Below are 18,516 nucleotides of genomic sequence, written 5' to 3' on the forward strand. Positions count from 1 at the left end.
TAATTGAAGGGTTGCTATGTATATGTATTCCAAGATTCTACCTTTAGTCAACACTGAAGTATATGTAATTGAAGGGTTGCTGCGTATATGTATACCAAGATTCTTCCTTTATTCAACACTGAAGTATATGTAATTGAAGGGTTGCTGCGTATATGTATTCCAAAATTCTACCTTTAGGCAACACTGAAGTATATGTAATTGAAGGGTTGCTGCGTATATGTATTCCAAGATTCTACCTTTAGGAAGCACTGAAGTATATCTGATTGAAGGGTTGCTGCGTATATGTATACCAAGATTCTTCCTTCAGGAAGCACTGAAGTATATCTGACTGAAGGGTTGCTGCGTATATGTATTCCAAGATTCTCCCTTAGGCAAACACTGAAGTATATGTGATTGAAGGGTTGCTGCGTATATGTATTCCAAGATTCTTCCTTCAGGAAGCACTGAAGTATATCTGATTGAAGGGTTGCTGCGTATATGTATTCCAAGATTCTCCCTTAGGCAACACTGAAGTATATGTGATTGAAGGGTTGCTGCGTATATGTATTCCAAGATTCTCCCTTAGGCAACACTGAAGTATATGTGATTGAAGGGTTGCTGCGTATATGTATACCAAGATTCTTCCTTCAGGAAGCACTGAAGTATATCTGATTGAAGGGTTGCTGCGTATATGTATTCCAAGATTCTCCCTTAGGCAACACTGAAGTATATGTGATTGAAGGGTTGCTGCGTATATGTATTCCAAGATTCTTCCTTCAGGAAGCACTGAAGTATATGTGATTGAAGGGTTGCTGCGTATATGTATTCCAAGACTCTTCCTTCAGGAAGCACTGAAGTATATGTGAGTGAAGGGTTGCTACGTATATGTATTCCAAGATTCTACCTTTAGGCATTACTGAAGTATATGTGATTGAAGGGTTGCTGCGTATATGTATTCCAAGATTCTTCCTTCAGGAAGCACTGAAGTATATGTGACTGAAGGGTTGCTATGTATATGTATTCCAAGATTCTACCTTTAGGCATTACTGAAGTATATGTGACTGAAGGGTTGCTACGTATATGTATTCCAAGATTCTACCTTTATTCATTACTAAAGTATATGTGATTGAAGGGTTGCTGCGTATATGTATTCCAAGATTCTACCTTTAGTCAACACTGAAGTATATGTGACTGAAGGGTTGCTACGTATATGTATTCCAAGATTTACCTTTAGGCAACACTGAAGTATACGTGACTGAAGGGTTGCTGGGTTTATGTATTCCAAGATTCTACCTTCAGGCAACACTGAAGTATATGTGACTGAAGGGTTGCTACGTATATGTATTCCAAAATTCTACTTTGGTCAATAATAAAGTATGGCGAAAGACTTAAGTGTTTATCATGCTCGCTGTCCCAGTAGGTGCTTATCAGTTCCCACGAAGTGTACAAAGAATGTTGATGCATGTCTTAAGGGGTGCCGTTAATGTGTTTAGCACACTGACTGTCGATACAGCCCACCACAAGGAGGGAGACAAGATGATTCTGTAGACTAGCCATGCTTTCGGGCCCTGTCCCCGGGATCGCGAAGCTCTCAAGTCAGAAATCTTCAATTTTGCCAATACATTTGAATCACAAATTTACTGGTGTAAACAGTTTTGATTTTAGGACTACACATAAGTTAAATCTAATACTGCTTTGTGATCCTGAGGCTTTTTTTTTTAGTATGAGGTATTGTTCAAGGTTAGAGACTGTTGCAGACAGTCCAGTTTTTCTTGTATCACAACTGACCACTTATCTGACAATGTCTGGGCTACAGGTTTACTGCGTATCATTTGCTTGGACATCAACAAACTATGGCCAGTGGTTACCAGGTCCATACCTTGAACCAGGAAGTCATGATCCTTAACTCCCATGCGCAAAGAATCCACATAATTGCCTATCCTCAACACGTTCAGTTACGTCCTGCACCAGAAACCCAGTGAGGGTTAACCCCAATCTGCCTATCATGTTGGGCAGACGTAATATATTTCAACACCAGAACTGTGACATCATATCACTTCCACCCATGACCTTTACCCCATGTAGAACCTTCGATCTGCATCCCGCATGTATTTCATGTTTAAAACTTGGCCTATGTACAATAAATTCTCCAATCCTAGTCGAAGATTATTTTAAATCATATATTCCTCTAAGAAACAACAACAATAACTCTCTAAAACGTCCAGCAATAGAACAGATTTTATTAAATTTAAAGATATAAACATGTAAAGTGGTTTACTTTCAGACAACTTATCAACAAACCTGGCATAAATACACCATTAAAGCATGACAGAACATATGAATGGAGACCAAGAACTAAATCTTCAACAATAAAACAAATATACAGACATACTGTAAAATACATATCACTGACCTTAAGGCAACATTATATGTTACCCAACAGTTGCAAAAGTATATGTAAATGTTACCCAACAGACGTTGCCTTATCTCACGAGTAAGCAATCAATCATACGGCTAAGTATAGATACACTAACATTAGGGCAACAGTATATGTAAATGTTACCCAACAGTTGTTGCCTTATTTCACGAGTAAGCAATCAATCATACGGCTAAGTATAGATACACTAACATTAGGGCAACAGTATATGTAAATGTTACCCAACAGTTGTTGCCTTATTTCACGAGTAAGCAATCAATCATATGGCTAAGTATAGATACACTAACATTAGGGCAACAGAATATGTAAATGTTACCCAACAGTTGTTGCCTTATTTCACGAGTAAGGAATCAATCATATAGCTAAGTATAGATACACTAACATTAGGGCAACAGAATATGTAAATGTTACCCAACAGTTGTTGCCTTATTTCACGAGTAAGGAATCAATCATACGGCTAAGTATAGATACACTGACATTAGAGCAACAGTATATGTAAATGTTACCCAACAGTTGTTGCCTTATTTCACGAGTAAGGAATCAATCATATGGCTAAGTATAGATACACTAACAATAGGGCTACAGAATATGTAAATGTTACCCAACAGTTGTTGCCTTATTTCACGAGTAAGGAATCAATTATATGGCTAAGTATAGATACACTAACATTAGGGCAACAGAATATGTAAATGTTACCCAACAGTTGTTGCCTTATTTCACGAGTAAGGAATCAATCATATGGCTAAGTATAGATACACTAACAATAGGGCAACAGAATATGTAAATGTTACCCAACAGTTGTTGCCTTATTTCACGAGTAAGGAATCAATCATATAGCTAAGTATAGATACACTAACATTAGGGCAACAGAATATGTAAATGTTACCCAACAGTTGTTGCCTTATTTCACGAGTAAGGAATCAATCATACGGCTAAGTATAGGTACACTAACATTAGGGCAACAGAATATGTAAATGTTACCCAACAGTTGTTGCCTTATTTCACGAGTAAGGAATCAATCATACGGCTAAGTATAGATACACTAACATTAGGGCAACAGTATATGTAAATGTTACCCAACAGTTGTTGCCTTATTTCACGAGTAAGGAATCAATCATACGGCTAAGTATAGATACACTGACATTAGAGCAACAGTATATGTAAATGTTACCCAACAGCTGTTGCCTTATTTCACAAGTAAGGAATCAATCATATGGCTAAGTATAGATACACTAACATTAGGGCAACAGAATATGTAAATGTTACCCAACAGTTGTTGCCTTATTTCACGAGTAAGGAATCAATCATACGGCTAAGTATAGGTACACTGACATTAGAGCAACTGTATATGTAAATGTTAACCAACAGTTGTTGCCTTATTTCACGAGCAAGGAATCAATCATATAGCTAACTACATATACATTGACACTAGGGCAACAGTAATGTAAATCTTAACCAACAGTTAATCAATTACATAGCTAAATACCTATACACAGGCCTTACGGCAACAGTATATGTTACCCAACAGTTATTTGGTGTAAAAAAATCTACCTTTCAGAAACATATATGAATATACGTTAACAACTCCCAGATTTCAACCTTGTCCATAATTTTCTCTGATAATGCATGTTACTTTGTGTACAATACAACATTGACAAAACTTCAATCCACCTGTGCAAAAACAGAAAATACACCCTAATGGTATGGTAATGCACTTATCAAAAAGAAAGCCAAGGTCTACACATCTGAGAAGCAGTATGACACTGCTAAGTACACTGACCTTAAGGCAACAGTATATGCATATGTTACCCTACATTGACTAGCTGTGCTTTGTGAGAAAAAATCTACCTTTCAGAAACATGTTTTAACATACATCACGAGCGTTCAGCTGAATTCCTTGTGCAAAGGCCAATTTACCCGTATTTGCAAACCACTACCAGAAAACCCACAAGGGACGAAGGTCAGAATAACAGTGAAGAATAAAACAATTCCCCCATAATTACCCAATTTCAACCTTTTCTCCGCAAAGGTTACTCTACCTGCAATAAACATTGACATAATCTCATCCATGCAAAACTTAACACCAACAAACCATTATGGTGTGACCATTGTGCACCTGTACAACCCTCACCAATATCTACGCCTTATTTCACAAGTAAGGAATCAATCATATAGCTAACTACACATACACTGACACAAGAGCAACAGTATATGTAAATCTTAACCAACAGATTTTGCCTTATTTCACGAGCAAGGAATCAATCATATGGCTAAGTACACATACACTGACACTAGTGCAATAGTATATGTAAATCTTAACCAACAGTTGTTGCCTTATTTCACGAGCAAGGAATCAATTATATAGCTAAATACCGATACTTGATGCCAAATTTTCTTCACGATCATATCCTTCAACTGCATCACAATCTAAACGAAAACGCACCACACATGTAAAATTGGTCCAAAAAAGTGTTCATCACCATCATACATGTAACTTTCTATCTAACTGTCTCACTTTAATATAATTAATATGCAACCATTTATGGTAGAAGAATACAAAAAGTAAATGACTTTGCAATGTAGTTATTTCAAAAATGATCACTGAACATAAAGTTTACCATGTGGAGGTTGAAATACACACCACTGGAATGTCTGAGATTTTCACAAATTCCTGGAATGTGTAAATTTTGCATCTGTACTTTGAACATGGCCTTAATTAAGCAGAAAAAAACTGTATCCTTAAATCTCACCTATTTCTACTTCGTGAGCTTTATACAAAATATATTTCACAGGTAGTCCTTTTCTTACTCATAACCCTTCAAATAGCGTTTTACATATTTTTCAAAGAATAAACATTGAGATTTTCATTGAAACAATTAGTCCCTGAAAAATTTCCTAAGTAACCTTCCTAACTGTACGAGTCAACAGAGATATGATATGCACACAGAGCCTGTACAGTTTAACCAAACAATGACCAGCCAGAGGTATCTTTCCTCCGTTGATAATACCTGTCATTATAATAATACCATCAAGCAGCTTTAACAAAAAGAAAGTTTGTGCAACGAAAGCGCTGCAACTAGTGCAACATAATGCTGTGGACATGACACAAACAGTGGAGTTATTGGTTCTATTTACCATCAAGGAGTCCAAATGGGTTCTCGTCACTGGACTCTTCTGCAAGAAAATAAAATTCAAGAAATAACGACAATATTAAAGATCTTATGTTCTGGTTCGAGCATGAGATAACGATTAACTGTCCATGCTCTTTACTTCATTTCGAAAGAATATTCAATTTATAACAGGCAAATTGTCTTCTTTGTAGTGTTGGGAACAAAATTTGGTCATTCTGGAGTGTTCAACATACAAATTGGCACTATACCATAGTACCCAGTACATTTAAGATGTGCAACTTTTTCTAAAATTCTGAAACTTAAAAACAATTTTATATCTTATTAGTATCCCATGTGTTATGCTAGGACGCGTATCTATGTAGAGATATTCATAAAATCATCTGGATCACGATTGGAATTGAAAAAGACGGAAACATATTACCCAACACAAGCTGATCCAGGTCAAAATTTGAAGAAAAAACTACACTATTATGTAATATTAAGCCTAATTTATTGCCTTCACCACAGTTTTGTTATACGAAAACCATCTTCAAAATTTTACCTAAAAATACATACTCAGAGTACTAAAATTTCAAGTTTTGTCAAATTATATCATAGCCTATTACATAAGCGTCACAAAATAACCATGAACAGCCCAAAAAAAAACCTAACAGAAAAAAATTAGAATTAAACACAATTCTAGTATTTTTCTCACCCAACACACACGTTCTTTGATCCTATTAATAAATCAAACATTCTTTTTCTTTTTACTATGGTTACATAGTTAAGTATGTGTATTTATACATGTAATTCATGAATTGATTACAAAATCGTTTTATGCCAAAATGGCTCTGTTATTCCGTGACATTAAGCCATAACATAAAAAAGTATATTCAATTGTTAGAGAGCGGTCTAGATAACTGCATTAATAATGTAACTTTTCAGCTAGATATTTATTATAATATGTTATGTTTTTCGTGTCTTTTGAACTATCCTCCACAAAACCTAAAATACAAAACCATTTCGAAACACTCAAGCCAAAGAACAGATATACATGTACCTTCTTTCTCCATGGTGCATCACTATCCCCATAGTCAAACAGTATCTGCTCAGTATCTGCTGCCGAGTGGCAAATAAACATAACCTGGGGTATCCTCCATACACTTTAAGCTTCATTTTAGAATTGCACAATGGATCGCTCTCCTCTGCATCATTTACAAGATGGCACAGATGATCAAGAGTATATGTAGCGTCAATGCTGCAGATGAATATGGAAAACAGGACAAATGTACAGTAGCTGTATTTCTCTTCTAAGAGGTAACACAGTAAACAAAATGTCCTGACCGTGATAAACCTTTTCATCTTTGCTTTGCATTGTTTTCATGTTATTGTGTACACATGTTAAATGTGATGACAACACAGCATTTTAGGTAATACTAGACCAGTGACGCCTAGCATACTACATTTGACATCCCTGCAAGTTTTATTCTGACCTGATTATGCAGGAGTCATGGTGCTAGGGGACATGTAAGTTGTTACTTTTAAAATACTTACATTAACAGTTAGAATATAACCCAGAGGTAAACTGATCAGATTTCACCGGTAACATGTGTCCATTTGTCAACTATCACACTATCGTCACTGTACTGGTTTTACTCTCCATGCGGTAGTCTTTCGTATTACTCAAGATATAACAAAAACATGAAGACAAAGCCACAAAATTAACATTGAAGTTTTGCAACTTTAGTAACATCTTTCTTGTATTATAATTCATAAATCATTAGTATCGCCAAAAGTTTACTAGGATCAGTTAAAGTGGAATCTTTCATTTGTATAGTGATGTTTTGTGTTCTCTTTGAATTAAAGAACGCATGAGCCTCTTTACAATTTCTATGTTGTCTGAAAACATAACCTGCTGAAATCATACTGCTCTCCATAATGCTATCCATACACATTACGTATTTAACAAATATTCAATATATTATTATGTTGAGATTCACGTTATAGTCTAAGCCATGTGCAACTTTAAGAAAAGTTAGGCAACATAATACTTTGCAGTACTTACCAATGTTCCTTATCCATGTACCTGTAGTGATACAAGTAATTTATATAAAAATTAATTTTTATACATGTATATTTTGTCATTGCAATCTTTATTTAGGTTCTTAATGTATTAATTGAGATAAAGCTTAGCTACAACAAATACTTAACACACAGCAATGTTAATAAGAAGGATAATGCATATACACATAAACCTGCTGCCAGCTGTTTTTTTATGAAGGCTAATACAAGTCAAGAGCATATAAAAGACAAAAGTAAATAAATGTTACACATCAGAATTTTGTGATGTATCCGAGAGAATAAAATAAGCCAGATTTTTTTAGGCTAATTTCATTGCATAAATAGTTACAGAATCCAATAGTTCTACTTAATGTTAGGTCATTTCTATAATTTTACTTTCATTTTGTGTGTACAAACCTACGATTTTCGACACAAACTTCCTCACAAAACCTTCTTTGTCAAGTCCACAGTTACACCAATATTGGGCATCGGCATCAGGTGACCATCTTTTGCACTAAAAATAACATTCATTACTGTATAGCCATTCAGCATTAGTCATATGGTGTGATCAAAGACAGTGCCACTAAAGTTTAATAAGCCTAATCAGCATGTTAAAAATCTCTTGAGATCATGACTATAAAGTTAAAACCTATTTTTTAGCCCAACAAAACATATGGTTTTACAATTCTCTCTCAAAGATGTACAATCCAAAGATCTAGCAAATGTGGTAAACTCATATTGTTTAGACACACACTCCCATACCTCACCCAAGTCTGTGTGAACTCTTGATATACCAACTTGGCTTCTTATTAATTCGTACAGCTAATTACTACCAACATATAGTATTTGTTTCACTTAAATCCATAGGAACAAAGGTTTTATTTGCATCAACCTATATATACTCAATATATTTTATTGCAAATTCCCAATATTGTTGACATCCCTATGATTCAAACACTCTTCTACATAGACTATACCTATACATTCTAACCTGCAAGTGTGTATTTTTATAAAAACACTTTAGAGACATTGTGAAAAGAAAAAAAAAGTTTTTTTTTTCATCTGCATCATTTACTTTCACTCAAGACTCATTTTCAGGCCTCCGTGGCTCAGTTTGTTAGCGTGCTAGCGCAGCGTAACGACCCAGGAGTCTCTCACCAATGCGGTCGCCGTGAGTTCAAGTCCAGCTCATGCTGGCTTCCTCTCCGTCCGTACGTGGGAAGGTCTGCCAGTGACCTGCAGATGGTCGTGGGTTTCCCTCGGGCTATGCCCGGTTTCCACCCACCATAATGCTGGCTGCCGTCGTATAAGGGAAATATTCTTGAGTATGGCGTAAATACACCAAACAAATAAATAAATCAATGAAGACTCATTTTCAGGTAACACATCAGACAGATTATATCTGAGCAGAGATGTGCCAAAAAACAGCCTGCAGAAAAAGAAATTGTTGCGCTTAATTTTATGTTCATGGATGTACATATACTTCCCAGTTTTTTAACCATATGTATGACTGTAGTCATTATCTGTATCATTGCAAATATATTTTGCCCATTCTCAACAGAGATATTGCTCCTAAGCCAGATAGCGGCTTTCATGTAAGTATAACCATCATTAAAAATTTTGGAACAAGGCAAGCGATTCTCTCAGATTAAATTACACCAATGACGCATGAAGTCGACAATTCAACCTATAACACCATGCAAGAAGGTAATATGCACAATCACTAAAATATACCTCGCTTCTGACATCACTGCACAATGGTGTCTGCATCTTGTTCAGTTAGAAACCTATTTATGCCACATTTACCTGAAAAAACTGGAGTGTATCATGAGAGAAACCCTGCAACACTGATACCTGAACATCCCCAACCCACACTCACCCCCGAGAATCAGGGGCATGGCCAGTGCTTACACCAGAGTTTGATCTCAAGATCTCCAAGTAGATAAGTCTCATGGTATCCAGAATGATATTTTGTAAAGTCTTTAACAAATTGAGTAATCTAGGAAAATAAACTATATTGTGAAATTATAAAGATATATACATACCTTAGGAATATTTGTCTATTGCAACAGGAGTTGGTCTATCATATAATGTTGTTCATTAATAGACGAGTTCAGATCAAGGACTGATTGATTCTTACTTGCAGACATAGGGTGAAGCTTTGTATTTAAAATACTAATCTACATGTATTGTTGCTTGAGTTCAAAGAGGAATCTGCAATCATGTGTCAACAGACCAATGAAAAAGATGTTAAATGAACATGAAAAGTGTAATCCACAGGAAACAAAATCTCTTTCCTGATGTCACACACAGAGACAAAAAAAGCATTCGTTCTTCTAAAAAGAAATGTGTGACATGTAAATATGGCTTACCTTTGGTCGACAGACTTGTTTAAGGATACTAGATTTAAGCTGCAAAAAAACAAAAAAAATTGCAGTTGTAGTCTACAGTAATTCACTTATTTACTCTGACCGTGTTTATTAAATATCAAAATTAAGCTACATAACATGTAACATCAACATGAAGTTTTAACATATTTTGCTAACAAAAACATACAACTTCACATCTGACCATACCATTCCATCACCATCACCATTCCATTTTAAGGAGCAATTTAGATCCTGATAAGGTAGTCTTTGCAACTATGTGCACATTCAATTGTAAACATGATTCAGGGTTCAGAATAATCTAAACTACTGTATTGTACAAGGGTACAGGCTGTATTCAAGACCTCTGTGCACACTGTACATCATATCCTTGACTAGAACGTACACAATGGGCCTAATGTGCATGTTCTCCATTGGTTTACACAAATCTTTGACCCATATGAAAGGAAAATGTCATCAGTGCTGAAACACTGGTTTCTGTTCATACAAGTTGTCATATGTGTGTTTAGGCTCATGGTTTGTACAGATACTAGTAATAAATTTAAAAAATTGTAACACAAACATTCACCTGTAGTTATAATTAAATATGTAAGTCTACATCAAAAACATTAAGAATTCACTCTAAGTGGTGCATAGCAATTCAAGTAAGAAGGTGCATTGTAGAAATATCACCCATGGCCCACTTAGGACTGAATTGCACAGTTGCAATCTGGGTTTGTGAGATGGTAGATAAATGGCTCGGAGGTCAGCAGCTCCCACGGCTGCTTTCAACAAGAAGTCAGTTTAAACTCTGTTCTGCTGGAAATACCAACTATTAGTCACACAGCAGGTGTTCAGTTGGTTAGCTCAAACAGCAGCTCATTAAAAATAAAGGTAAACTTACCTTTTGTAGCATAATTAACAACCCTGAATAGATCTAACAACAGCAAAACTGACTGTTGTATAGCATTTATGTCTGGCAAAGTACCACAAATACAACCGGTTACCCAAATACTATATGTATGACCGGATAGCATTTGTATATCATTTCGACAGTTCAAATGGTTAATCGATAAGTTAAATTTACTAACCGTTTTAGCGCTATACATGTCTATAATTGATGCTAAACTTATGTAATTCTTTCATATAGGTGGCAGTCAATTCCAGATATCAGTGTTGAGTTTTTAAGGCATCATATCAATATATGCGATCTGATGGTCACTGGAGGAAACATATAGGCAACATCTCAAGGCTTTTATTCAGTCAAGACTACTTACTCAATAAATATAACTAAACCAGCCAGTGGGTTTATGCTTACCACACTGTTACAAGTGCTGCCCCTTAACAAGTAGTCGATTATTGTACGACAGCGTATTAGAGGTATCACCCATTAAACCATGTACATGAAGCACGGCTATACGAGTGAGTTTAATATAAACCCGATGGATAATGAAACAATCATCATCATTTTCAAGAGCTTAATTTGATAATAATACACCTACCCTTTTTTCCCCCTACTCAACATCCTCACATATGTCCATGGGAGTGGTCAGCAATAAATTTCTGAAACAAAATAAACTTATTAACATACAGTACTGGAGTGGAGAATACAATATCACATTCAGCTTAGGTTGCTAGGACTCAAGAAAGCACATATACGTCATTTCATCATTTATTTGATTAAAACCAATTCAATTAATGTTTGAATTATTGGCATTTTAAACTTGTTATTATGAAAATTAGTAGAACAGGTGTGATACCAATGGGATCAAAAGAAGGGAGTAGTTAGAATGGCTATTTTGATGATTAAAAATACTGATATACCACGTAAGTATATATGTAATTCTCACATTGTCAAAGGGCTCTTTGACTCTTGTTATAGGCGACGACAGCCAGAAGGCTGTTTCACAAAACTTTCCTAGCCCTCTAAAGTTTGTTAGTTGGCTAATTCCTTAATGGTCATTTACCCGATAACCGTAAGCAGGGTATGAAAAAAACTGAATAGGCCGTTTCACACAAGTAAAACTGCTTAACCTAGTTCGATTAAATTAAACGCTGAAGTTTATTTTCAACACTTTCTGATATTTACCTTTCTCAACGTTTAATCATCGAGCACTTAGTGGAGCCGAATGCTGACTTGTATCTTTACAAAATCACTGCGTGCAGTCAGCGTGTGTCGGCTGTATTCAAATTCCGGATTCTATCTGAAGCCACAACCAAAAATTTTTTTTTTGCACCTAACACGTTTCTTTGTTCCAATGTGTATTCACTGAGCACAAAGCTCTAACAAACTCATTTCCTGTGACAAACTGTTATCAGATTCAACTTTACTTCACAAAGTGTTCAAAAAGGGCAAGTAGCACGCTGCAGACAGCGGTCTACTGCCATTCCCATAGTCGCCTACTTTGAAACCTACTATTTAAACCAATAGTAATTGTCGCATAATTACTTTCAATTCACTCTGACCTCCTCCTCTAATTCTAAATGAAAACCTTGAAAAAGTTATGTTTGATGAGTGTGTTCATGAATCAGAATCATAGTAGATTCCACTACATAAAAAAAACTCTAAAGGTTTCAGTCAAGGCTGGCCGCTATCGTCTACACAGCTGTCTCTGTAGTCCGTTATTCACATTTTCCGGTTGTGACTCCATGTACAATCCGGAATTTGTATACACCCGACGCACCATGACAGCACACTGCGATTTCGAAAAGAAACAAGTCAACATTACGTGATTTTATCGATTATAATTTATACACATCTGAATAGAGGATATCCCCCCCCCCCTTATCAAGCGGTAATAAAAAATAATATGCAATTTTTTTTTTCTCTTTACATGCCATGTCAACTTTTTTTCTTTTCCGCATGTAGGCGCTCTTCGCTGGCATCGATGACGTACTGGTTGTCTTTCTTTTTAATTCGACGTAACCCCCACATTCCATCCTTTCCAGAAATGGACATTCTGACGACTGGCCAACTGTTGCTTTCAACACCAAATGGTAACAGTAAGGGCACGTGGATCGTTCTGCGCGATGTCATTTCTGGACTTCTGGCGTACATGCCACATCCTTCAGCAAAAAACTATCCAGGCCTTAACCCACCGTAACGCCTGTGGTACCCAATTTTGAATGGAACCCCTCCGTTCTCACTGTGAATTTAATCTGACAGTTTGCACAAACTATGGGGTCCGTCATTTTGCACCATAGTCTTCTGTCAAATTCGTGTCTCCTCAGTCACACTGACAGCCAGTTCATCAAAACATAGTGACGTAATGAAAGGTCAACCACGGATGCGCATGGACGGGTAGCAATAACACGGTTTAGTATGTCAGAATGTCGACACGGCATGTGAGCATAAGTCACAACCGTGAATTATCTTGGATTTACTGGTCGTAAAGGCTACAGAATGTGGAAAAACTTGGCAGATGAACAGAGGATGACTCAGTGAACGTAATTTATCGCAGTTTTGCCCTGTTAATGCATGTATTGGTTCATTTTGCACGGATTTTTGTTGCGCATAGCTTCTCCACAATACACAATACATTAACCTGGATGACTCCTCCTCGGCTGTGATAGCCTAACCCCATATTAAAAGATCACAGCCAAGAACCTTGGCTATTAACTGACAAACCCTAGCTGATTCTGCAGTGGTTCTGGAGTGATCTTATTGGTTGAATCATGATAATTGTAAAATTACTTTCAAAACATAAATTAACAAAATTAGCTCTAAACATGAAAAACAATGACGATTTCTTTCAGTCATGATAACTTTCACAAAACTTTTAAAACTTCTTTTAACTATTTAGCTTTCCTGCAAGTGATCCTGAACTGGGTAGACTGCGCACATCTTTGTAGCTCGACCCTGTACTGTCTGTACTGTCTGTACAGGGTCCATGAAGATGGACTGTTATTTTAAAATTCTGACATTCATCAAGCCCTGAGTTCATCCCAAGAACTGAAAGTAAACGGTTGCGGTCACAGTAGCTGTACGAATTTCAAATGCACTCAATGGCCATTTTGAAACGTCTCAAAACCCACTCTTTGTCCTGAAATATTTCTAAGGTCTGGTATCGAAAACTATTTGTAGAGGGAAAAACCAAGAAGAAAGCTCACAAGGTATTGAACTAGGATGTGAAAGCCATCTGTAGCTGTATATTTGCCCAGGGAGGTGAATGCCACACTGGGCCAGATACTATAGCAAAAACTGCTTGAGGCGTCGTAGGAACAGTGTACTATGTTCTGGTGGAGAAACAGACAGCTGGCGGGGGAAAGAGTCTCATTTTTCCTTTTCACAAGGGCAATATTCCAACAGATAACACTTACATGTATGCTAGATACTTGAAATTGATAAGTTTAGTTTGTGCTCGATACTTGAAACATAGTTTAAATTAAACAGGGATAAAGGATAGAGATGTTAAATAGAACAATGTCTTTGTTAAATTACCATCAAACATCCTGCAAAACAGCCTTGATCACAAGATCTAAAACAAAGAAATTAGTAGGAAATAAATAGCTGTTCCAGAGATCTCCAAATTCAGCACAGATTTATACAAATTTGATAATTTCTTTAAATTTTGTACTTATTAGGGTTCCCCTATTGTTTTCGCTCAGATTATTAGGTGGACCAGCAGACTTGGTGGAATACCTCTTGTTTTTATTTGGATTTTTATTATTATCATTATTTCTTGATTAATATTATTATTTTTCTTCCATGAATTTTGTTAACAGGGGTTTGAAAGGAACTTAAAGGAATATAAGTACAATATTACACAGGTATAATCATTAGGTCAGGAAGCTGATGGCAAATTGTTTAAAAACTTTCAAGATCACATGGTGTGGTGGCCATATTGGAATTTGTGCAAAACCTTTAAGAAACTTCTCCGAAACTATGCAACCCATTTTATTTAAATTATGTATACATACACTAAGTCGAGAGGGACACAATTCTTGATGTAATACGTTCTGATTGTATGCAAATTAGTAGAGTTAGGAAGGGTTAAACTATGTCACATGACCACTTTTTTGCGTTTTGTCAATTTTGATGCTTAAATAACGGTCGGGCGAGATTTTAAATGGCACGTTTCATGGTGTACTTTTGCAAGAGGAATCCAAATATGTAATCAAAATTGAATGGAAGTTGAAATTTTCAGGGGGTATAAAATCACAAATAGGGAAAACGGAAAATTTCATATTTACGTCTATAAAATGAAATGAACAACAAATAAAACATGGATTTATATGTTATCTAATTCATAGAGGTGAATGACCAATGCCCCAATTGTATAAATTGCAAAATTTTAATTAGATTATGTAATTTTGAAAAAACATGACATGAGGCTATAACAAGAATACTACTAAAGCTCGAAAGCTGGGATTTGTACCAAATTGTAGATCAAAGTCTCTCATTTGCGGCATGTGTCAACGGATTTGAGCTGCGACCAATAGTTTCCAAGATATAAGCGTCTAAATATTGCTACTGTTAAAAGGTAAAGAGATTTAAAATGCTGAATATGGTCGTGAAAAAAATCAAAAGTATGCTATAAGCTAAGAAAATCTGAATATATTTCAGTAAAACTCAATTCTGGTAGGTGTACATGTGAAATTAAACTTGTGTATTCATTCTTATAAGTATGAAATATTTTCACATCTTTCTATTCTTACCTTGAACAACTGATCTCCATTCAGTGGCGCATGGGTTGAATGGTACAGTACAGCCTGGGCCGTAGCCGTCCCTTGCCCTGCAGGAAGTCCCATGCTAGACTTGCTTTGTACTTTGCCAAGAGCTGAGGTAGCAAAGTACGAGAGGTTCAGTAAGGTGTGTCCAGCTTGGTCATAGACATCTGCTTCTCAAGGCTGTACAGGTGGACTTTACTTTGTTTGTGAAAACAGAAGACGAGAATTTGTAAAACAAGAATTAAACTGAATTTCAGAGTGTAATGGTTTGCTTATCTATTTATACAGTGTACTAGTGGAGTACATGTGTCAGTATGACAATGTGAGAGATATGGGATAATTTCTAAATCTGGCTTGATTCGGCCCCGCTAGCCCATTCAACAATTTCCGGGATCTACTACACTTACACACCGTTTTGTTTTTTACTTGGGCCCTTTCCACACTTATACTGCTTTTCTAAAAGTTGGTAATTAGTTATTAGCAGAGGGAAATATTTTTGCATTTCCATGGTTAGGCTTTTTTAAAACTTATTATTTTTTGCAAGGGTGCTTAATCCAAACCCTAAATGTTAAAATTCATTGCCACAGCCCCTATTTTGAGAAATGTGGCTGTACCTTAGCACCTTTCCCCTTTTAAAATCCAGCAAGGGGTCTGACGATTAATGAATTTTATGACCGAAAAACACTTGCCTTCAGTTACAATGCTGGAATGAAGTTCTGTTCATGTTTACAATTCCCTATCACACAGAATTCATTATCACACAAAAACAATGTAAAATCTCAGCATATACATATACTCTGGTTTTATAAAGTTACAGAAATATTGAATATCTGATGCCTGTCATACATCAGCTAAAGGGTTTTAGAAACTGAGAATAGCAGATGTTTTTATTGTGGGGAGATGGAATCAATCGAACTACATGTATCGTCTAAAACATGTTAAAGCTGGCAGCTTATGACTTTTTCGTCATATCATATATTGAAATTTATATCCATACTAAGCAAACCTACATGGATGTGGATGCGCGTGGAGCAACAATCTGGTGAGCCAAGCTTAAATCACATATGTTGGATTTACTTGTCGTAAAGGCTACAGAATGTAAAACAATATCACAAAGGAAATTTGAGGAACAGATAATGCCGAGGTGAACTTAGTTTATCAGACTTTTGCACAGTTCATGCATGTATGTATTGGTTTATTTTGCACAGATTTTCTCTGCATCTTATTAATATAGGGTGTGGGGAAAGGGATCTAAAACCTCAATATGGCACTATTACAGGTAGATAGATCTGAAAAACACTCAAAATGACCTTGAAAAAACTCAATATTTCTAATAGGGTAGTTAACATTTTGACGTCTATGAACCCCAGGGTAGTCTTCATCATGGAGTAACAAACAGTAATAACAATTCGCCCAGAAATCGCTGATGATACATGAGATCAAAGTTTTCGCAGTTTGTCCAAAAAAGACGGGATAAAATGTATTCTTAGCACAAGGCAGTGATATCGATAGTTCTGTAGGCATCGAGGAGTCCATATACTTTTCTACTGAAAAGAGAAAAAACACAGAGCAGGAGTTTTTGTAGCGGACGTTTCAACCTGTATCCGAGCTAGAGCCTGAGGCTGACGTCCAGAAATTGCATGCGTCAGCAGAATATAAACTTTTCGAACAAACCTCGACAGTTATTTAATCGTTCACCAATCAAAATGGGAATATCAGTACATGCTCTGAGGTTGCCACAAATTTAAACAAGGAGTTAAACCCTTCTCAAGGTCAGAAGACGGAAAGGTCAATTTCAGTTCCAGCAGCAACATCGTCTGAATGAACACTACATGTCGTCGCTAGGCTAGAGTAGACATCCTTCTTAAACATTGTTTTCTGTTGTGTAAACTATAAAGGGATGAATCTTATCATTTCTGTCGTTGGTTGATGATATGTAAGGTACGTATACTCAGCTGTAGCACTTTGTTGTTTGTCTACTTACCTTTCGCCTTGGCGCCATTTTAACTCCGTCGACACATCGGGACGATTCCGGTCATGCGCACCTCCTCGAACAGGCTTGGCCTCGGATAAGATATACCGCGTTCATGGAAATGGTACCGTGTCAGTAGCTAGCTTCTCGAGATACATTAAAATTAACATTTATGAACAAGCTGACTACGTGAAGGCAACACGTAGTAAGGCAGGTGCAAATTACTGAGCACGGAAACACTATATATATTTGAAAACCTTACTATTTTCTGGAAAAATCAACTGTTGCCTAAAGGTCGTCCACAAGATATATTCGAAAAATTCACTTTCACCTCAAAACTGTTAAACTGAGCTTTTCGCAGACGATTATGAAATACTAAACATTCTAACAACGCACTGTAGGCATGGGTATTGGATACGGTGTGCTTACTGCATAACTGAGTGACTAGTAATTGCTTTTACTTTGGGCAACACCAAACATATCCTAAGGGCAACACATGTTGCCGAAAGGTCGAGCGAATGTCGCCGAATGGTTGTATTTTGTATTTATAATGAGCAGAACAAACCAAGAGTCCTACTCCATCAAACTCAGAATCAGGCACCAGTGGGCAAAGATAAAAAAAACAAAACAAAGGAAGATGTGTTTTTACAACACCATCAGAGGTGAATTCAAAAGATTTACTGTGAGTTCCTCGAAACCAACCCTATCTACATAGCTCGGAAATTCCGTGAAGCTAGTACACCTGGCGACACCAAAAACCAAAAACAGAGAACTAAACTTAAGTGTTGGAAAGGTCTGTATGGAGATGTGTGGACAAAACGAGCAGACAGGAAAGCACGTGGAGAAAATGAATGCCTGTAATGAGGGGTTTAAAGGCCTGATCAGCAGAGCTCCAAATGCTGCAGTCAAAAATAAGCTCAA

General features: G+C 36.5%; 1 protein-coding gene across 1 annotated transcript in view; it reads right to left on the reverse strand.

The window, feature by feature from the left end:
* The window catches only part of LOC135461357 (5-phosphohydroxy-L-lysine phospho-lyase-like), a 73,598-nt gene extending 55,973 nt beyond the window's left edge, over positions 1–17,625 (reverse strand). The window contains exon 1 of the mRNA XM_064738399.1: positions 17,608–17,625. Coding sequence (XP_064594469.1) covers positions 17,608–17,625 — 18 coding nt within the window. The remainder of the gene's footprint in view (positions 1–17,607) is intronic.
* Between the last annotated feature and the right edge of the window lie 891 nt (positions 17,626–18,516).

This window comes from Liolophura sinensis, chromosome 1 (assembly GCF_032854445.1).
Source record: "Liolophura sinensis isolate JHLJ2023 chromosome 1, CUHK_Ljap_v2, whole genome shotgun sequence".
Taxonomy (NCBI): domain Eukaryota; kingdom Metazoa; phylum Mollusca; class Polyplacophora; order Chitonida; family Chitonidae; genus Liolophura; species Liolophura sinensis.